Raw genomic sequence first — 22,524 nt, 5'->3', positions numbered from 1 at the left:
CTTATTCAACAATAATGAATAAAGGAGTAAAGAGGCATTATGCAGTAATACATAGGGGTGTCACGAGACACTCACTTCATGAGAGGAGACGATACATGACATTGGGTCTACAAGAACGAGACAAGATTTTAACATTACTTTTAAAGCGATAGTTCGGATTTTTTTACATGAAGTTGGATGACATCCCCATCCGCATTGTAGTCCATTAGCAGCGAAATTAACGTAATCTACTCCATAGCTTCTCTGTTTGCATTAGTAGTTTCTATGCAAATAGTAGTCTCTAACTATTGTTTATCGTTTCTGTCAATGAACCTCTCAATTCTATGCGTGAATTTAAAAAATGTCGTTAAAAGACACTTTTCCGGTCGAGTCTGTTTTCCCACGAGTCAAAATGACTTTACTAAACTGCTTCTAGACACGGAACAGTTTAAATGTAAAGAGAATGCGCTATTAATTTAATTTCTACACTGGAACATCTTTATGTGGAGGTTGCATGTTCTCCCTGTCCTTGTGGGTTAAATTATTTATGCGTCAATTTACAATAAATTGGAGTGAGGTTTTAAGGTTATCTAGCCTCACTGTCCTGATTACATAAAAATATAAGGTATGTCATGAAACTAAAGCTTTCCGTGTTTAGACGGGAGATTTTCATAAGTTTACGTGTTTAGCGTACTTTAGTAAAAAGTGTGCATGCCTATCATATATCCAGTACAACACAAGTGGCTCCCTGCTGTTTTTATTTTGACTCTCATAGCGAATCGTGAGCTAATGAGATCACGACAACTACACTAACATGAGAAAATTGGCATTGTGATCCTTCTGAATGCACAAACGTGGATTCAAGATGATGCAAGTACCTAATACAGTGGTCGTCATTGTATGTGCTGTACGTAGTGAATACTGTTACGACAGTGGATGGTGACATGTGGTGGACAAATGGTGTAATTGCATTTAGACGTCGTCTGCGTCAGCTTGTGACTTAAACCTTAAAACGGAGACATCAACACGTAAGGCCTTTGAATAGTAGACGTGACACGTTGATGTAATTTTTGCCTTCATTCGTGTTTGGCTTTGAGTAAAGCTGTTGTCACTTTTTCACCGCATTCGTGAGAGAGTTGTAGTTCCCTCCGATGCTTAGCCGTGCGAGCTGGGACTGAAATGTGCTCCAGGAAGCCGTCCATCTGGCAACAAGGCCGCATGGCAACAGTTGCAAGGAAGTGACGTCAGCTAAATCCGGGGGGAAGCCATTAGCCAGTTGCCTTGTTTTTGAATCGATAACGCGGTGTCACCTGGACTCGTCATGTTTAACCCCAGTGACTTAGAGGGTGACGTCGACCACTCCTTCTTTGACAGTGACCCTGACGACGACAGACCTGGAGGCAGACAGGTCGTTCGAAGCGAGGAAAATGTGGCGGAAGAGTTGCCTGCTCGATCGCCCGGCAGCGCGTTTATGGCATTGCTGGGTAGAGAGGAGGGAGAAGGCAGTGCCAGCAGCACTGACGACTCTCGAGAACTACGTCTACGCCATCCGACGTCATCGGAAGAAATCAGCGATCAGTCCATCAAGAAAGGGAGACGAGTCAAACGCTCGAAAGGTTCCTCTTCCACCTCAAGCCACTACAGCTCGATGGGAGGCACGAGGGGGAGAGGTCGGGAGCTGTCAGACATCGAGCCCAGCAGGTCGTCGGATATGGGGCTGTCTTTGGCAGAAGAGTCGGACTACACGCTGGGAGACGAGGTGAGTCTTACCTCCTCATCTTACTCCCACCTCAGGTCTGTGGAGGCTGACGAGAGCAGCGCCAAGGAACAGACGCTGAGGGAGAGTGCGCCGCTAAGTGGTCACAGCGGCTTCCTTCATCCAGATGGGACCCATGCGGATGAGTGTGAGTACATCTGTCATCGTTTTTGAATAAGACATATTTACACTTCCACGCTGTACTTGGAGCATAGAAATACAAATAAAATAACCTACAGTATTAATAGATGTAAATTGGAGAAATCTAATCAAGTAGTGTAAATAATTTGTCGAAACAACAAATCATCTATTTAATCATTTATCATCCATTTAATCATTTACTCGTAGTTCACTGCGCTTCAGAGCAAGCTAAAAAAAGCTTTTCTTGAAAGATCAAATTAACCAACAAAACACACATGGCATCCTTATAAAAAATATTGGTGAAAGAATACCAGGGGCACGTTGAGAAAAACTAGAATAAGGGATTAAGCCAGGATATTTTGGTTATCCTGGCTCAATTTATCCATGATCTGATTGCACAAAAGTGGGATAGTGGAGAGTGGGATATGTTCTGACATACGTTTCCATGGAGATTTATTCTGTGGAGTTAGCCTGCTCCAGACCAGGCTAATGTTATCTCTGTCAGCACTCACCATAAATGGAAACAAATAATTATTCCACTGCCCACTACATTGTTATCACATTCAACTACACCCACTGTCATTATTTAAATGTTTGTCATCATTCCTTTCAATCATTGTAGAGACAGGATTTTAAATATGAGACTGGCTGTCAAAGATGCTTCTTAAACACTGCCGCCGAGCCCTTGACCCAAGCACTGAACACTTTTTATGACATCTCCGCCTATGAATCTGTTTGTTCACGTGTGTGAATGTATTGTGTATGCAATAATGCAATAATTGCAATGCAATAATTTACCTGGTGGGATTTTTCTCAGACTCTCAGACAGAGTCCTTTGTTCCTGAAAGTCTTCTCGAGGAAAATGTAGTTTATCACTGGCGAGGACGACCAAGCAGGAAGAACTACACCTTCAACAACAATGAAGTTCGACGTATCGATCACGAGAATCAGCGACTCCTTCGTGTGCTGTCACGGATTTCTCTAGCGCCGGGGGCGTCCGTGGGTCAGTTCACCCGAATTGCAAAGGCGGGTCCACCTCACATCCCTCACAGTGCTGTCAATAGGCTACGGGAGCAGAAACGCATCGATAAGGACAACCAAGTAAGTGGAATTTAGTCCCTGTCTGTTACATGCCTACAGATGCTATTGTACTCCATACTGATAGGCATTTCTAATGTATATTGCCCCTCATGTAGTTAAGGTAACCAAAATATTAGAAACTGCTCAGTACAACACAACACAGTACAGTTCTGTACCAAATTGCAGACAAGAACCATAACAGTAATGTCGATCACAACTGAGCATCATTATCTTAGCTCAGCTGGCTTCTAATTTCACTTCACACTGAAAAAAGACGCTGGACGGACGTGGACAGATGGCAGCAAGTGGGGGTGGCAGCCACCAGCAGGGGACATTTAAGAAAGTTCAACTCTGCAGTTTTTGGCTCTTCCTATATAGACACTGTCCACTGTCCTCAACAGATTGATACAAAACAAACAAGGAGTGCTGATAGTTGGTGTCACTGGTACGAAACACATTCCACAATATGGAAGTACACAGTTTGTGTACACAACATAAACATTTATTGTATACACAAATGTACAGGTAAAGTCATTAACCAAAAAGAAATGCTGATTTAAAAAAAAAACTAAAGCAGGTTTTCAATGCTACGACGACGGTACCTGTCTAGCTTTGCAGTATAATCGACAAAATTGCTCTGATTTAATTTCCTGGTTGTCACCTGGCCGCTTGTTGCTGGTAGAGGACTATGTAAGGCAGTTGCCATAACATGTTTGTAACCATCAATTTTGTCCTTAAACTTCTCAATACAGGGCTCCAGACTGCAACTAAATGGTCCTATTTTGCGACTAAAATTTGAGACATTGAATACATTTTTCATCTACACGTGCGTGTGCAACTAGATAAAAGTATGCGTCCTGTATTGAGTTAAGGGACTCGCTTTGTCCTTTATTACCGTGACAATGAAAAATAGTTCAGAAAATGTGGAGTCAATTGGCGACAGCTTGTCACAGTCTAAACCTGTCGATGCCAGCGTGTGTGATCGCTCACCTATCAATCTCATTATTTGACTTTTCTGGCATCTTTGTTTACACATTTTGTGTGGCCGTCATGCTACCTCACTGGCAGCAGCTAACCAACAAGCCAGTTTGACGTCTAACCGCTGGTCTTCAGACCCAAAATTGTGATTTTTTTTTTTTAACCACACTTGACATTTTGTCTTTAAAACATACAAGCAATGTTGTTAGTTGGGAGCTCATTTTTGTCCCACGGGGAAGCTACATGTGGCTATCATGTTCATTCAAGATTCAAGATTCAAGAGAGTTTTATTGTCATGTGCATAGTACAACAGCAGTTATACCATGCAATGAAAATCTTATTCTGTTCATTCTCCCAAGAAAAGAAAGAAAACAAATGAAAGAATAAGAACATAAGAAACATAAACACATAAACATATATACCAATAAATTAAGCAACAACAACAGAAGAGACATTAATACAAGTAAATAATACAAATAAATAAATAAATAAAGTGCTATGAGTGTGTGCGTGTGTTGCGTGCGGCGTGTGCGAGTGCTTCGTTGAGGAGCCTGATGGCCTGTGGGTAAAAGCTGTTTGCCAGCCTTGTGGTCCTGGACTTCAAACTCCTGTAGCGTCTGCCTGACGGTAGGAGTGTGAATAATGAGTGTTGTGGATGTGTGCTGTCCTTGATGAGGTTGTGTGTTCTGCGTAGGACTCTAGATTTATAAATGTCTTGCAGTGAAGGGAGGGCTGCCCCAACAATGTTCTGTGAGGTCTTGATCACCCGCTGGCGTGCCTTCCTATCACGTGTTGTACAGTTACCGTACCAAACAGTGATGGAGGCGGTAAGGACACTTTCGATAGTGCATCTGTAGAAGCAACTCAGGATTGTGGTGGACATGCCAAATTTCCTCAGTCTTCTCAGGAAGTACAGTCTCCTTTGGGACTTCTTCAGAATTTGTTGGGTGTTGTGAGACCAGGTGAGGTCCTCGCTGATGTGTGTGCCAAGGAACTTGAAGGTTTTCACCCTCTCCACCTCAGTCTCATCAATAAACAGGGGTCTATGCGGCTCCTTTTCCCTTGTTCTTGGGTCGATGATCATCTCTTTAGTCTTATCTGTATTGAGAAGGAGATTGTTATCACGACACCAAGCTATGAGGTCCGCCACCTCTCTTCTGTATGATGTTTCAACACCACCAGTGATCAGTCCGATGACTGTAGTGTCATCTGCAAATTTAATGATGCTGGTGTTGTTCTGGGAGGCCACGCAATCGTAGGTGAAGAGCGTGTAGAGGAGTGGACTCAGCACACACCCCTGTGGGGTCCCAGTGCTCACAATTCTTGAGCTGGATGTGCGGTTGTGGACTCTGACTGACTGGGGCCTGCCTGTGAGAAAGTTAAACACCCAGTTACAGAGGGAGGGAGACAGGCCAAGTGTGAGGAGCTTATCTGTGAGTTTGTGGGGGCTGACTGTATTAAAAGCAGAGCTATAGTCTATAAATAGCATTCTGACGTATGTGTCCTGGCCCTGTAGGTGAGAAAGGGCTGTGTGGATGGCAGTGTTGACTGCATCATCCGTGGACCGGTTCTGGCGATATGCAAACTGTAGAGGGTCCACGGTTGCCGCCGGGATGCTCTTTTTGAGGTGGGTCATGACTAATCTTTCAAAGCACTTCATAACAATAGGAGTGAGTGCTATAGGGCGATAGTCATTCAAGCAGGTCACGTTGCTCTTCTTGGGTACGGGCACTATGATGGTGGACTTAAAGCAGGTCGGTACAGATGCTTGTGCAAGCGACAGGTTAAATATGTCAGCAAGCACATCAGCTAGCTCTGATGAGCAAACCCGAAGTGCACGTCCTGAGATGTTGTCTGGCCCTGCTGCTTTTCGTGGGTTTGTTTTGTTTAGAACCCTGCGCACATCAGCTGATGTCACCATGAGAGGTGAGTCCTGTGTGCTCCCCAGGTTCAGCCACCCTCTCTGCTCATCAGGAGTTTGGGTGTCAAAGCGGGCATAGAACTTATTCAACTCATCAGGAAGTGTGGTTTGGCTGGACGTGGCTACGCTACTCTGCTGTCGATAGTCTGTGATGTGCTGGAGCCCCGCCCACATGCGCCGAGGGTCTGAGGTGGAATAGTAGCCCTCCAGCTTCTGTCTGTACTGTCTTTTGGCCTCTCGTATGGACCTCCTCAGGTCATATCTGGCCTTTTTGTAGTCATCAGCGGTGCCCATGACAAATGCAGTCGAACGAGCACGTAGCTTAGCCCTTACATCACAGTTCATCCACTGTTTTTGGTTAGGGTATTTTCTGTAATACTTGGTGGTGGTAACAGTCTCTATACATGTGCTAATGTAGCCAGTAACAGCAGAAGCATATTCATCCAAATCAACAGTACAATCTTCCCTCCCCGCTGCAGTTTTAAACACATCCCAGTTTGTGCAGCCAAAGCAGTCCTGAAGTACTTGATCAGTTTCTTCATTCCACACTTTAACTGCTGTACGTACAGGGGGAGCTTTTTTAAGAAGTTGTCTGTATGTTGGATAAAGGAATATAGAGATGTGGTCAGCCTTTCCAAAGTGGGGTCTTGGAACAGCCTTCAAAGCACCTTTCATGTTGCAGTAGACTTGGTCCAGGATGTTATTTTCCCTTGTGGGAAAGCTCACATGCTGGTAATATTTGGGGAGGACAGTCCTGAGGTTACAGTGGTTGAAATCGCCAGATATAATAAATACAGCGTCTGGGTGTTTGGTCTCGTGTTTATCAATGATGTCATGCAGGAGGCCTAGTGCATTAGCAGTGTTAGCTCGTGGTGGGATGTAAACAGCAGTTAAATACACAGCGCTAAACTCACGAGGCAAATAAAAAGGTCTGCATTTCACCATCAGCAGCTCAATGTCCTGCGAGCAGTGCTTTTCCATCGTCTGTACGTCTGTGCACCACCGTTTGTTTACGTAAACACAGACGCCGCCACCTCTGTGTTTACCAGACGCTAAAGTCCGATCTCCCCAGTAAGCAGCAAATGATTCCAACTGGATCGCCGAGTCCGGTATATCCTCCGTCAGCCAGGTGAGGACACAGCATGGCACATGTGCTAACTTACTTTTACTTTGTCACTTAACAACCTTGCTCTCATTATTACAAAATTACATCTTTCACATCTTTTATTCAAAACACTACTTATGTGCCTGTCGGTTAATAAACACAGTGTATCCAGCTTAAGACAGTGAAGCTATCACGGGGGTCTCCAACAGGTAGCTTGTGAGCTAACAGTTGCTCGCCATCTGATGTTGAGTAGAATATTTGCTTCAGCTTAGTATTTTTGTAACTGTTCAATTCAGACATGTCTGTATTTAATGGCAAGTGACCACACTGTTTGAGTGGAGATCTGCTTTGTAAATTGCAATAAAACACATAAAACAAAAATAGCTCACCTCTTTTTGTCAAAGTAGCTTTAATAGTGCTGGAAGTTGGATACACCTGCGCTGGACACTGAAATTATACTTTTTATATTGTCCTGTTAAGCAGGACAGATCTTTTTTTTTTAACATTGCTTCTGAAAGTTCTCCATGGCCCAGTTCTTCCCTGGCTATGGACTAGTACCGGGCTGCGGCCTGGTGGTTGGGGACTCCTATTTTAAATTAAACTGTTTTAAATTAAACTGAATTCAACATATGATGAGAATTCCCGTAAGCTGTTATGTGTGGTGACAGCTTGGTGGTTTCTGGTCTACAGTAAATATTGAAGGAGTAATAATTACGCAACGGTCATAACATCCCATGCAATATGTTATGACTGTTGAAAACACATGCTATGATTTAATTTGAAGGTGTATAAGATGCCACCCAGGGCTGTACGTGTAGCTTTTTCACTGGGAGCGCAGGTTAGATCTAGGTTTGATGCAAAACTTTAGGAGCACTATGACATTTCTTAAATAAACACAATTTTATTAACACTCAAACAATGTACACAGTAACACACATGCGCACTCACACATAAACACAGTGCCAACATAAGGCCTACTGCATCCCTCAAACACAGAACACAGCATGTCCCACAGCTTTTTGTAGTCAAGTCCCATGGCATGCTTGTAAACTTTGCTAGCACTGTCGGTTACACTAGTGCTAAGTCTACCTGTTACCATCTCCTCTGGCTCAACACTGTTCAGTTATCCCAGAGTCCACATCTTCTCTTGCTATTTTTTAAATGTTATATTTATTAGATATCTTGTATTACACCCTTATTTTGAACAATTAGACAGGATGTGGCAAACTCCCCTTATCTTGAAGGCCGGAAGTGCATTGTGTGTGTGTTGAGTAGTCTTTTGATGGTTAAGACGAGTTGAGTGCACGAATGAACATGCCTTTTGTCCTTATTTCACTTAGAACTGGCACATCAGCAGGTCATAAAACGCACTGTTTAAGTGGTAAAACACAACACTTGTGTAAACACTCATACAGCCGCACACGCACAGCCCTTAAGTTTTTTTTTAGCCAAATTCTGCAGGTGTTTCAGCCCGGCGTATCCACATGTTTAATTCGGGAGGAGGCGGGGCAGTATTTGTGATGAGATTCTGCCAAGATTGAGTGGTCCGCCTGGGAAATGCCCCACACAAACTCATTCCTCCTTTCACAAAATCCTTCTCATGAAGACAGCATTTCAACAGTAGATTCTGTTTTTATTCGACAATTCCGTGATTGTGTTCATGCGAAAATCATAGGGCCCTAGACACGGTTGAAATCTGCACTCACGTGTGTTCCCTTTTTATTTTTTCTACTCTCATAATCCATTTCTAGACTCCTATGCGAGTGAAATGCCTACACTGTACAGCCCTTCCAGAATCTAGTGACAGAAACACGCTGGTTAGAGTAGACAGTTGCCATTTATTGTTCAAGTTATTTATCAATAATACAGTGAAAATGGGAGGAAACATTAATATTTACTGCAAGTCCATTTCAGCGTGAGCGCCTAAATTTGCTCGTATAATAAGTTAGGGGCCACTGTGCTCCTAGTAAAAAAAAAAAAAAAAAAGTAAGTCCTGAGCCCTGCAATATGGAAGTTGTATTTTAAGAATAAAATAATGTGTGCAGGACAGACTGTTCACTCGATTAAGTGGCCTCATTATCACGCTGCACCTATTCCTGGAGTGCAGTAATTGAATATGGCGTGTGATCCATGTATCCACCCCCTCACGTCACGCATGTAAAAGTGCCAGCTTTACACTGCGCGAGCGGACTTTGTGGGCCTGCATGTGGGTGAAATGACATTAGGTCTTAGTTTGACACATGGATTTTGGTGAGATTTAAAAGGGCTCTTGATTGAGATGCTGCTTTGGTGTAGTTTCCACCTACGGAGACATTCGTCTGACAGCATGCACATGTGATTGCCAGACATTCCTGACATTTGGCGTCATACTCTGTAATATGTTGCCCATCTCATGTAGGTAAATGAGCAAGGATTATTGTTGCAACAGCACATCAGTAGCGTAAAACTAACCTGTCTCACGATGAAACCATCTCACGTTTCTTATTAGTGGATGAAGAGTCCCTCGTGTTAGTAAATGAAGTAAAAAAAACAACTACAATTTCGTGTATGTTTGGGAAACCTTGACCTAAAGAGTACAGATAGTAATTTACGCGATCCTATGTATGAAAAATTATTTACTTTGTCAGTAAATAGTTTACTTTTATCTTTTTTCCCCTCATTTAATTGCTCAGTTTCTTGAAAAGTGTTTCCCATTGTCTTTAAAAGCCTCATTTTGTCCAAAATTCAAAAGTTACTGTCATAAATGAGAAGTGCACTTGAGTAACTTCTCTAATTCTGATTGTTTATTCATTCATTCAAGTCCCTGCTTTTACTTTCAGGCTCTCCTGAAGAGACTGGAGTATGTCAAGTCTACACCTATGCTCAAGCGTTCAAACCAGCTGACTGACTACCAGCGTCAAGCCAGATATCAGGATACACCATGCCCTGTGTGTGACAACTCTAACCTGGCTGCATCCAGCGGTGCGTCCTCAACACACACGCACACATGCAAAGTGTCATGTATTTTGCTGGTACCGTAGTTTTATTAATCCCATTCTTCTTCAAGGATATTTTCTTAAAGGTGTTTGTGAGAGTTAACTATGAAATGTTGTGGTATAACACCTTTTAAGATCTGTTTTCTTTCTCCGATGCAGTCGGCCAGAGTTCCATGCGGGCCAGTACATCCCAGCTAGGAACACGGGCAACCTCAGGCAGCTCCAATGCAACCAGGTCCAAAATGCACCCCTCAGCACGCTCGCCTTTTTGTTGTTAGTCAGCTTATGTGCAGGTTGTGTCTTTACTGTAACTAATAAATGTGTTTGTTTTGCCAACTGACTTTTTCCTTTTTTTTTTTACATTTTTGATCATGTAGGTCATGTACACCTGAATGTGTGTGTGTGTGATACATTTTGTTTTTCATGCTAAAAAAATTACTTTAATGTAAAAACAAATACACTACGCATTTTGTTTTTAAAAAAATCATAAAGGGCACCGTAATTTACTTGAAATATGGTCTTTCTATGTTGATATATGTTATGGTGTATGTTTATACTTAATTGGTCATTGGGTGACACAAGGTTTTTTGTTGTTTTTTAAAAGAGGGCCCAATTCAATGGAAGATACATGTTTTCACCCCTACTACATTTAAATAAGGTGTTCCTGTAACAATCATTTTCTGTGCAGCTTGTCCTCACTGGGGTCGCGGGGGTCTGCTGGAGCCTATCCCAGCTGACTTCAGGCGAGAGGCTGGGTACACCCTGGAAAGGTCGCCAGCCAATCGCAGGGCACATACAACCAGTCACACTGACATTCATAACTATGGACAATTTAGAGTCGCCAGTTAAAGTGGGAGGAAACCGGCGAACCCAGAGAAAAAAAGTCAGTCATGCACGGGGAGGACATGCAAACAACAGATTCAAACTCAGATCTCCTGACTGTGGCCAACACTTGGCCACTGTGCGGCGAACCTAATGTGTTTTTGGAATGTGGGAGGAAGCGGAAGTACCCAGAGAAAAGTCTCGCACACACGTGGAGGACATGCAAACTCCACACAGATGTCCAACGCAGATAAGAACCAAGATCTTCCAGATCTCCTGCCTGTGGCTAACATGCTAACCACTTCCTGTAACATAGTTTTAGTTCATATTATGCAAAATTAAACAGTAATGTCAAAAATAACTATAATCAAATTTAGTTTTTGTAATTTCATTGAAATAAGGTGTAATAGCTTACTGTTTCTTTCGATGCAAAATAAATACCTATTAGAAAATGCACTTAACTGGTCACGGGGGGCACAAAAATAAAGACTGGACATTTAAATAAAGTACGGTAATAGATTTAAATCTAAAACTGTGTCAAAAAAGCTTTAAAAGTAAAAAAAAAAATGGTTCCTGATCCCAAAATCTCTTACCCATAAATGGAGTACTTTTAGAATTTAACGGGGATGTCATTTTAGAAATACTTTTTCCACAAAGTCCATCTGATATTAGGTTGGCAGCATAAGATGAGCGTGAGGAACAGAATAAATCTTTATTCCTATAATAGTGAGGCTGTGTACAGAGTAAGAGTGGTCACATGACACAACACATTGGACACTTTGTATGGTACACTTGCACAATCTAATGAGATGAAATGTATATTTGTGTAGGTGTACCTCATGTTGTGACTGTTGAGTGTATATACAGAGATTTATTTGAGGCATATTCCGTCCGCCTGGCTGCAACACGATACAAGAATTAAGACTGGATTATGAAGGGTTTCCATGGAGACTTCTAGTGGCCTATGTGTACTTTTTGATCTCGTCGTACAACACCAGCACGAAGGCGCCGCCCATGCCTCTGATCACGTTGGACCAGGCGCCCTTGAAGAAGGCCTTTGATCCCTCATCCTTGAGGATCTTCCTCCAGCAGTCGATTGTGCCCTTGTACATGATATCAGCTGGAAGACAACAGGCATTGGTGTAAGCTGCTGCAGCTGTAGCGGCATGACGTCACATGATTTGCGGCACTCACCTCCTTTGCGACCGGACTGCATCATCATGCGACGTCTGACTGTGTCGAAGGGGTATGACACCAGGCCGGCCGCGGCGGTCACTGTCTGGGCGATCATCCAGCTGACCACGATGTGCGTGTTTTTGGGATCTGGGAGCATTCCTGTGGGTTGGGCAAAATAATCCATTAGCAGCTGCTTGGGTCTTGAAGCAATTATGGTCAAATGGAGGCCATGACTAGCTGCAAACAAAGGCTCCCTTGATTCACCCCCAACCAGTTTTGTTGTGTACTGATTAATTTTTCAGTAAATTTAGTCAGATGCCAATTTGTATTTATGATTGAACCTTTAAGAAATATTTTATTTTTAGGTTGCATTGGTGTAAAAATGCACTGCACCATACTGAGCTGTCAAATAATATAATTTAAAAAATGCTTTAAAATACCATAGTGACCCACATATAAGACAATCCTGAATTCAAGACAGCCTCTCTTTCATGACCTTTTTGATGATTTTGCAAGGACCGATGTAATCTTTAACATGTTTTTGTCGAAGCAACTGTCAGTTCTAATGAAAAAGGATTTCATATTTCTTTGCAGTTTGACTCTGACTCGCTTGGGGAGAAGTCATTTTGCGCCATCTGCTGGTTTAAATAAATGAATCTCTAGACCCTGAATGTAAGACCACCTTTTTCAGACTTTTTTTCTTTAAAAAAAACCTCAACAACTTTCTTATATTTGGGTCAACACATCAAGTTATGAATATAATGTTTTAAAACATGAAAACCAAGGCAATTTTTCCCATAGGAAATAATGTGAATCCAATTAATCCGTTCCAGAGGACAGAAAATCATGAACAAAAAATAAATGTCATAGCAAATATAAATGAAGAATGTATGGAACTTATTGTTAATGCAGACATCTCGTACATCCTGGTGAAAGTGAATTCAATAGTGTTTCTCTCCTTTATGAAAGTGCTGGCACTGACAACTTTTTTTGGCCCCATGGCGGGTTGTTTAGCAGTCACTAACACGGAACGATACAGTGCAGGACAAACGGACTACAAGATTGTACCTTCTTTGGATAATTTATGACATGAAGTAATTGGGTTTTAAATGAACGTGTGTGTTGGAATGTGTGAGAACATCCTGAAGTTGCCCGGTGGGGTACATTGGGGTAATCTACAGACATTCATTTTCTACAACGCTGCATGAACCACTACACAACCATTGCTGCCATTTCTTGCCAGTTATCGTGATGACTCCCCATGCTGATCACTATTAAATGGTACCTCTTGTGTCACACACCTTTAGCTGTGTCGAAGCAGCCAAAGTAGGCCGCCCTGTAAATGATGATGCCCTGCACGGACACGTTGAAGCCTAGGTAGAGACCCCTGATGCCGTCTGTTTTAAAGATCTTGCTAATGCAGTTTCCAAGCCCGGTGAACTCTCTCTCGGCTGCCCCCTTCCCGATATCGGCTGCGAGTCTTGTTCTGGCGAAGTCCAGAGGGTAGACGAAGCACAGCGAGGTGGCTCCGGCCGCGCCGCCGGAGGCCAGATTGCCGGCGAAGTAGCGCCAGAACTGTGTTTTCTGATCCACGCCACCCAGGAAGATCTTCTTGTACTTGTCTTTGAAGGCAAAGTTAAGGGCTTGGGTGGGGAAGTACCGGATCACGTTGGCCAGATTACCTCTCCAGAAGGAAAGGAATCCCTGCTCCTTCGGGATCCTGACCACGCAGTCAATGATGCCTTTGTACTGCATCTCAGCCGTGATCTGCTTGCTGGCATGTTGCACCTAAACGCACAGGAAATAGCATGATTAGCAAACAAACAAGCTCCTGGAGTTAAATCATAGAAAATTTGTAAGAAGTCAAACACAGAACCAGGTATTTTTTCGAGAACTTAAAGCTCTAGTGAACTTTGGAGTTTGAAAAACAACCGAAAACGTGTTTTGGTTTTTCTTTTGGGTTTTTTGGTGACATTTACAGCAAAAGAAGAACATACGCCGGACTCACGTTCAAAACTTGTGAAAGTGTTTTGGTTTTCAGTTTTCAGGACCTGTGTACAGATCCTTGCAACATGGGGCCGTGCATTAACATGCTGCAATATGAGGCGTCTGTCGTGAATGAATGGCACAACAATGGGTCCTGGGGTCCCGTCACGGCCATCAAAATGCCATTAATAAAATGCACCTGTGTTGCGAGTGGTGGTGGTGGGATTACGGTATGGGCAGGCATATGTTATGGATAATGAAGCCAGGTGCATTTACACCAGAAGATGAAGATACACTGCACTCATGTTCAAAACCAAATAACTAAGAGCCCAGGTGTTGCCACCTGCTATGAAAGTTAGTTTCTTTTGGTTGTTTTTTTTTTTTTTTTTTACATTTTACAGTATTAAATTGTTTTTTTACACTTACAGGTAAGAATGCTGAAAAAACAAGATGTGTGACGTGCATCTGTAACGTCAATCACACCACTACAAATTCACCGTTTAAGGTAAGAGGTTTCTTTTTTTGTTTTATTGTTTTACTGATAGCAGCGGCTAACTTCTTTTTACACTTGTGTCACAATAATAAAAAGTGATGGAAAGTGGCAAAGAAGAACCTTTGGTTCCCTAAAGGTAAAGGTAAAACTGTTTTATTGTGTTTATTTGTGTTTTATTGTGTTTATTGTGTTTAGTGGTTCACTTTTTTTTACACTTGGAATGTTAAACAGATGGTTTAACCTTAAGCCTGAGTGTTTTATTGTTTTCCCGTCTTAACATTAACAGCATTTTACTTTCTTTTTTTTTACACTTGTATGACAGTAAAGACGGTTAAAATATTAAAAATGACCTGAACAGCTCATAAACATTTTTAGGATGGCACCAGTTTGACCCTGGAACACATTATTTCTACTTCCAGTATTTCCTATGGGTGAAAAAGTGCAAGTCCCATAAAACCTTGCATAAGTATGCTGTGGAAATTTGACTTCAACCCCACCAATCACCTTTGGGATTGACAACAATAGAGATTGTGTCAACATCAGTGACCTCTGACCTCACAAATAGACAAATCCCCGAAATACACGATCCAAAATCTGCCCCACAACTTTATATTTTCTTAATAATGTTCCTGTCCATATGTCAGGTGTAGTGCGTCTGGTAGGGCTGAGTGTCACTTGAGAGCAGTCTGCGTGTAAAGTTACACTCCAAGTTAAAATTAGCGCTTCACTTTCACTGCTTATTTGTGCAGACACTTTGCTAAATACTGCATTACTTTGGCTCATTAAGCTGTTAGAGGAGCGTTTCATTGAGGTACGCCCCACATTATCGTAACATGGCATCATGAGCACCAACAGTGCCGTGCGTAACACCAAATTGCGCCCCTTCTTTGCGCACCTCACACGCTCCATGCGCATTTACACTTACGTCACTCCGTTTACGCGCACATTACGCACATAAATATTATTTTTACCCGCATTAACAGCTCTTCTCGCTCGGTGCGCTAACCTTTACGCACAAATTACGCACAGCGATCGTGCAGTGGTGCTTGAAGCGATTTTTTTTTTACCTGCAGTAACAGTTTGACTCTCTCAATGGGAGCCACCGCTGTCTTGGAGATGGCAGCAGCTATGCCACCAGCCAAAAAGTCCTTCATAAAACTGACCACCGCGTCCGACATGGTTGCTCCTTTCCAGACAAGACCACAGATCCTCCAGGAAACCTGACGCTTCTCCAAGTGGAAAATGCACCCCAGCACATGCGTCCTAATATACTAGTGTGGTCTATCGCGAGAATTTGGTGATGGATTTGCCGTTGGTCAAACCGACAAAGGAGGCTAAATAAATATCCGAGGTTGAAGTTCACAAGGAAGTTCATCGACTCGTTCACACAGGGGACATTTAAAGGACATCTAACTATCTTAATACCGCACTATTGTAGCTAACCGTTATATCCACAACTAGTGGTAAAGGAGACAACACTGCATTTGGGCGGGGAAATGCAATGATTAACAAAAACAGGTGCACAATCATTGTGCAAGTGAGCATATGTAATTATTTCCATGCGTATTTTCCAACGAAAATAAACTTCACTATTAAAATCTATTTATGAATTGAGTGTTGATGTCCAAATTTAGTGGGCAGCAGCGAGCTTTGTCCTGGACGGTCCTCTGGACTCCGTGGAGGAAGTGGGGGAGAGAAGGATGTTGGCTAAGCTGACATCCATCATGGACAACACCTCTCACCCCCTACATGACACTGGGGGTTCCCTTAGCAGCTCCTTCAGCGGCAGACTGTTACACCCACGGTGTAAGGAGAGATTCCGCAGGTCCTTCATACCGACCGCTGTCAGGCTCTACAACACCTGCACCACTTGAACCATGTCGTAGTCACTATGTCACTATATATTCTTTACTTGCGTATCTTGCTTGCTGCTGTAACAAGTGAATTTCCCTGCTGTGGGATAAATAAAGTACAATACAATACAAGACAATTACTGACTGACTAGTTTTAGCTTCATGTATAGTCGCTTACTGTGATGAGGAAAATGGACATTTTAGAGGTGTATTTTTTAGAGGTATACAGTATGTGTCACGTGATAACACACTCCTGATCAAAATTTTAAGACAAGTTGGACAAATTGCGAGAATTTACATTTTGCACTGTTGGATCTTAAGGAGGTTCTAAGTAGAGCTTCAAAATGCAAAAAGAAGAAATGGGAGTGAGACAACAAAAATCCGAGTAAGCAATTTATTGCAAACAACCAATAAACTGAAATAGGCTAATAAGTATTAATTTTGCTAATAAAAATGTGTTTCAGCATGCTTGATTCCAGTGTTTCCTGGAGGCTAGTGGAAATGTTGCGCCAGGTGGTGAAGATGGCGTCACAGACAACATCCAGGCATTACCACACAGGTGAGGGTTGTCCCCTGCAATATCTCCACATAGCCATCTGCTGTTTGACGCCCCTGCACAACCTAAAGCTCCATTGTTCCACTGAAGGAAAAAGTAACCCAGATCATGATGGCTCCCCTGCACTGTGTCGTGTGGAAAACATCTCAGGTGGGATCTCCTTGTCATCATTAAGGTTACATTTTTGTCATCAGAGAATAAAACTTTCTTCCACCTTTCAATGTCCCATGTTTGGTGCTCTCACGCAAATTCCAAATGGGCAATTTTGTGGCATTGAAGGAGACGCGGCCTTTCAAGACATTTTTTGTTCTTAAAGCCCTTCCCTCACAGATGACGTCTGATGGTTATTGGCCTGCTCTCGACACCAGTAACAACATTCATTTGGGCTGAGGATCACCCCGTGTCTTGACGGGCAGCCGGTCAAGGGTGGGTGTCGCACTTGAAACTTGGTTTCATAACCCTTAGGATCTTTTAAGAAGTTTTAAATGACTGTCTTACTGCATCCACCCTCAGCAGCAAAGGCGAGCTGCGAGAGGTCTTGCTTGTGGAGCGCAACGATCCGACTGCTTTCAAAGAAAGAAAACTTATTAGTGTTTGCCATCAAGAGATCATGACAGTGTGAATACCTGACAGAAAATGACACTGAAGCCACTTTTTTTGTAAGATTTGGGCTTTTTAAAGGCTGTGTTCTTAAACTTTTGATCAGTTGAAGAACTGTCTATTTCACTTTAATGGTTGTTTGCAATAATAGCTCACTCAAAAATGTTTTTGTCTCACTCCCATTTCTTCTTTTTGCATTTTGAAGCTCTACATAGAACCTTCGTAAGAGTGCAAAATATAAATTCTTGCCATTTTTGAACTGGTCTTAAAATTTCCATCAGGAGTTCAGCGCTAATAACGTTTTTGATTGAAAAACATGATCCAAACTTACAAAAATACACTGACACATAAACAGATGTACTGTACTTGACTTGAAGCTACATGACTGGGATAGGCTCTAGCATGCCCCCGCGACCCTAATGAGGAGAAGCGGCATAGAAAACGGATTTGGTTTGTGTTTCAGTTGGTACTGTACCTATTACCAACACAGGGTGGCGCTGTCCGACTGCACTCACAGGCCACTTCATTAGGTACACTAGCACACTGTCGTAATGGCTCCCAAGAGTTGTACCAAAAAGTGTCTTTTCAAAGATAATAATGCCGATTTCTGATTGACAGTATCAAAGGGGTGAGATGATTCTAACGCAGTACTGTATTTTCATTGTAATAATAATGTAATATACAGTCTATGGTAATGTTTCTCTTTACAGACTATAATGGAACGCCATCATTTTTTTTATGAAAAAAGACCGAACAAAAACTGCTCATATATATTTGCACTGAATGTATCGTATTTAACGTAAACCAAATAGGGTGAAATCAGTTGATGATTCTAGTCTAGTCCGTCATTGTCTTGTGCTTCCCACACCAGTCAGTAGGGGGCTCTAGCACAACAAATGTGTTTACACCAGAGGTGCCCAAAGTGTTGCCCGGGGGGCCACATGCAGCTAGTTGCACATTGTAGAAATTAAATAAAACAAAATAAGCAACCAAAATGGGACAAATGGAGCAAAAAGGCAAAGAGGAGGAGTAAAGGAGTAAAGATAAAGACAAAAAGATGCAATCTTGATACTAATAACTAATAGTAACACAAAGTTTGTGTCTTTAAATACTTTTCGCCTTTAATTAAAAAAACATTTTTGGTCACCCCTGGTTTCCACAGTCAAGCAGGTGCTTTTACTCAGCACACAATTACAAATAACGCAACACTTAACACCAGGCCTCCACAGAGGAGAAACTATCTCACTAGCCCCCCCCACCACCACCACTCATGAGGTCAGAGGTCAAGCTCAGCTGGCAGACACAGAAGCTGCTGGTTGGGGATGGAGCGTCGCACTCACGTGAGCTCCTCAGTCAGGCAGATGCTTGCACCTGCTTGCTTTTCTACTCGACAAAGTCACTTGTTTCATTCTCACAGCACACACACACATACTGTAGTAGCTGTCTGCCTCCGTGTGTTTTATATTAGATTATTTTATTATTATATCATTTTAACATTAAATTAAACCTGAACTTGACAAATAAAGAGGGTTAAATGGCTGGTTTTGTGTAAATATGCTAACAAGGAAATGACCTTTTTAAATGAAGAAGCATTTAGAAAGTGCGGATTTCGAAATCATTACCATTATTTCAATTGAAACCCTTTTTTTTTGTTGGTCACATGGTGTGCATTTGATCCAGATTTGGAGAGGGAAAAAAAGTCGTTGCTCGATAAGATCTCTCGGTTTGAGGGAGGGGGACAGCGAGGGTGCAAGTGTGAGCTTGGATTTGCATTTTGAGTATGAAGAGCTGCAGGTGTCAGACAGTTAGAGACCCCCCCCGTCCGACATGCACATGAACGTGCACGTCCATTCACCAAGCTGTTGTTGGTGCGGGCCGCAGCGCTGATAAAATCTGTGATTAGCGTCAGTCTGCTGACGAGTCTCAGATCATCACACAAACCACAGCACACACACAAGGGGGTCAGTACACACCAGCGTGGGACCACTGGTTGCTTTTGTCTATCTACATGATGCTTTTTAAATTGTACTGGAAACCAGTGTGAGGGGTTTGCTTGTTTCTATGCAACTTTTCAAATGGGCAACCTGGAAGATACGCTAGCTTTGCATTCTTCTAAGTAAGCCTACACAGCCTGCTACTTGCCGTTTGCACTTTTTTTGTTTTCAATAGGTTCACTTTTTTCTCATCTCTCATCACTGCCTCGTTTTGCGTCTCACCTAATTTCATCTGATGCTATTTTATCATTTTGCATTTTGTGTTGATCTAATTTGATCTCGACTCATCCAATCCTATCCCGTCTCATCTCATCTTATTGTATTTCATCTAAACTCATATCATCTCCATCCATCCATCCATTTTCTATACCGCTTCTCCTCATTAGGGCCGCGGGGGCATGCTGGAGCCTATCCCAGCTGACTTCGGGGTACAGGCGGGGTACACCCTGTACTGGTCGCCAGCCAAACGCAGTCATGTCATCTCAACGGATTTAAATTAACTTCAACCCGTTAAATCTCGTCCTATCTCATCTGTCACATCATTTTATCCAATCTCTTCTCTCTTTTGGAAAAAAGCTGTGTCATGAGAACAGGGCAGCCAGAAGCCAATCAAGACTGTGAAGTATGGCTTTACTATTATAAATGATAATACAGTAATCCAGTACACCTTGCAATCCAACCTACCTTGGTGTTCCCAGCATCAGCGAGTGACCCGTGGCTGTTTGCTACTTGTTGATGTCCAAGCAGAAGCTGTAGTAATTCTACATTTGATCAACTTTACTTGAAGATTTGTCAGATCAACCCACGTAGATGTTCGGACTTGTCTGCACCCTTGATCACCGAGCGGTCCCACGGATGCTCGTTGCATTTGGCTCAGTGCCAACTTTCAAGACGGGTTGCATTTCATAACACGCCTCATACATAGAAGAGATCCGTGTTGACAATGTAGCGACATGGTCGCTATATTTAGCGAATCAGGTTGCGCATATACAGTACAGCGGTGTGAAAAAGTGTTTGCACCCTTTCTGATTTGTTTTTTTTTTTTTTGCACTTGTTGCACTTAAATGTTTCAGATGATCAAACAAATTCCAATATAAGTCCACGACACCCCAGTTGAACACCAAATGTAGTTTTTAATTGAGACTTTTTATGATTAAGGAGACCCCAAGAACGCAGCAATAACTCATCCAAGAGGTCACAAAAGACCCCACAACAACATCCAAAGAACTGCAGGCCTCACTTGTGTCAGTTAAGGTCAGTATTCATGACTCCACTATAAGAAAGACACTGGGCAAAAACGGCCTACATGGCAGAGATCCAAGACGAAAACCACTGCTGAACAAAAAGAACATTAAGGCTTGTCGCAAATTTATCTCATTGTTTTATCTCATCTAATTGTGCATCATCCATCTCACATAATCTAGTCTCATCTAATCACATCTCATGTTATCTAATTTGGTATCATCTCCGTTTATATAATCTCATTTAACCCAGTCTCATGTACGGTAATCTAATTTAATCTCATCCTATTGCTTAATTTGATCTCATCTCAATTTATCTCATGTAGTCTCACCTCATCCACTCAATCTAATCCAATCAGTCCAAAACAAACTGAATGAATATCATCTCACATATGAGCTAAACCCCTCTCATGTGATCTAATTTAGTCTAATCTCTGTGTGTATGTTGTCTCATCTAATCTCATCTCATGCAAACTCATTGAATGAAATCCTATTTCATTTAATTTGAACTCATTTCCTCACATCTCACATCCAATTGTGTCTCATCGAATTTTATATCATCTCACATTAGTAGGCCTTATTGAATCCTCTCATCTCATCTCATATCTTGTGATCAAATTTAAAATCATCTCATCTCATGTGGTCTAAATGGATCTCATCTCAATTTATATAATCACACCTTTTATCTTGAGTTGTTCTCTTCATCACACCGTAGTCCAGCCTTTCGAAACCCATTGGTGGTAGCGTAGCATCCGAGGCGTAGGACATCTAAAGTCCCTCTACACAAGACAAAAACTCACACACTTGTGCTCTTTTGGAGTGGACGTGCTGGCTCTGTTTATTCAACACAACATGTGAGCACAGTGTATCACAGTAACAGTCATGATGACCAATCAACCTACACCAAACCATACTGTTGCAGTCCAAGCAGTCAAAACAGAAGCTGTTGTCGTTTTACACTTGATCAAACATACTTAAGATTTGTCAGATCAACACAGGATTGCTGCACAAGACTTCAAAACGTGGTAAGAGTATTAGCGTCCACTTCACTGGTCCGCTTCACTACTTTCTGAAGATGCACTCTTAAATTAGCCGCACCACTGTACAAGCCGCAGAGGTCAAAACGTGAGAAAAAAGTGTTGGTTCATACACCGAAAATTATGGTAATCCCATCTCACATGATCTAATTTCATCAAATCCCATCTCATTTAATTCTCATTTAATTTTACATCATCTCCCATTGGTAGGTCTCACTGAATCCTTTCATCTCATCTCATCTCATCTGGAAAGCTCACTGGCCATTGTATTGAATGGAAACCAAGCTCTACAGTGTAATCATTTGGTATTTTATGGTTTGAAAGTGTGGATTATTTGTGACGTGTTATCCAGTGTTGATGTGGCAAAAAGCTTCATTTGGTTGTTGGATCCCATGACTGGAGCCTCCCCTTTAACGGCTGCAAAGACAATCCTGTGGCCTCAAATCCAGCAGGCAGGGAGGCTGACTGGAGCGCTGGAACTCAGGAGGAAGGAGATTATTTGATTATTTTTCTTGTCTTCTCTTGGCTTGTTTCCATAGAACTCCAAAGAAGCTAAGTGGAGACAAAGCATGTGGTAGCTTTGACACAAGTTAAAAACTCTCCGTATGAGCACAGTGTCAGGCCACAGGAAGGGCAGTCAAGGTGACTACACACACACACACACACACGTACACACATACACACAGAAATCCCCATGACCAATCAGGAAGACCTGGAGACACACAGTCAGTGGGAGACACAATGATGGACATTGCAGGAAAGGGGGTGGACGAATGAAGAAGTCTGTGAGGAAAAAAGGACGAAAGGAAGTAAATAACGGAGGGTACCCTA

At 42.3% G+C, this 22,524-nt stretch overlaps 2 protein-coding genes across 2 annotated transcripts; one reads left to right on the top strand and one right to left on the bottom strand.

The window, feature by feature from the left end:
- Positions 1–140: 140 nt before the first annotated feature.
- Positions 141–12,850, top strand: cfap97 (cilia and flagella associated protein 97). The gene is made up of 4 exons (XM_054779641.1): positions 141–1,883; positions 2,694–2,977; positions 9,780–9,921; positions 10,095–12,850. The coding sequence occupies exons 1-4, from the start codon at positions 1,301–1,303 to the stop codon at positions 10,211–10,213; spliced, it is 1,128 nt and encodes a 375-aa protein (XP_054635616.1). The 5' UTR covers positions 141–1,300; the 3' UTR covers positions 10,214–12,850.
- Positions 11,461–15,667, bottom strand: slc25a4 (solute carrier family 25 member 4). The gene is made up of 4 exons (XM_054779642.1): positions 15,480–15,667; positions 13,235–13,721; positions 11,952–12,092; positions 11,461–11,877 (listed from the first exon to the last, which is right to left on the bottom strand). The coding sequence occupies exons 1-4, from the start codon at positions 15,588–15,590 to the stop codon at positions 11,720–11,722; spliced, it is 897 nt and encodes a 298-aa protein (XP_054635617.1). The 5' UTR covers positions 15,591–15,667; the 3' UTR covers positions 11,461–11,719.
- Between the last annotated feature and the right edge of the window lie 6,857 nt (positions 15,668–22,524).

The sequence above is a fragment of the Dunckerocampus dactyliophorus genome, chromosome 6 (genome assembly GCF_027744805.1).
Source record: "Dunckerocampus dactyliophorus isolate RoL2022-P2 chromosome 6, RoL_Ddac_1.1, whole genome shotgun sequence".
Lineage (NCBI taxonomy): Eukaryota > Metazoa > Chordata > Actinopteri > Syngnathiformes > Syngnathidae > Dunckerocampus > Dunckerocampus dactyliophorus.
The sequence above is the reverse complement of the archived record's forward strand: the minus strand, read 5'-3'. Positions and strand labels throughout refer to the sequence as shown.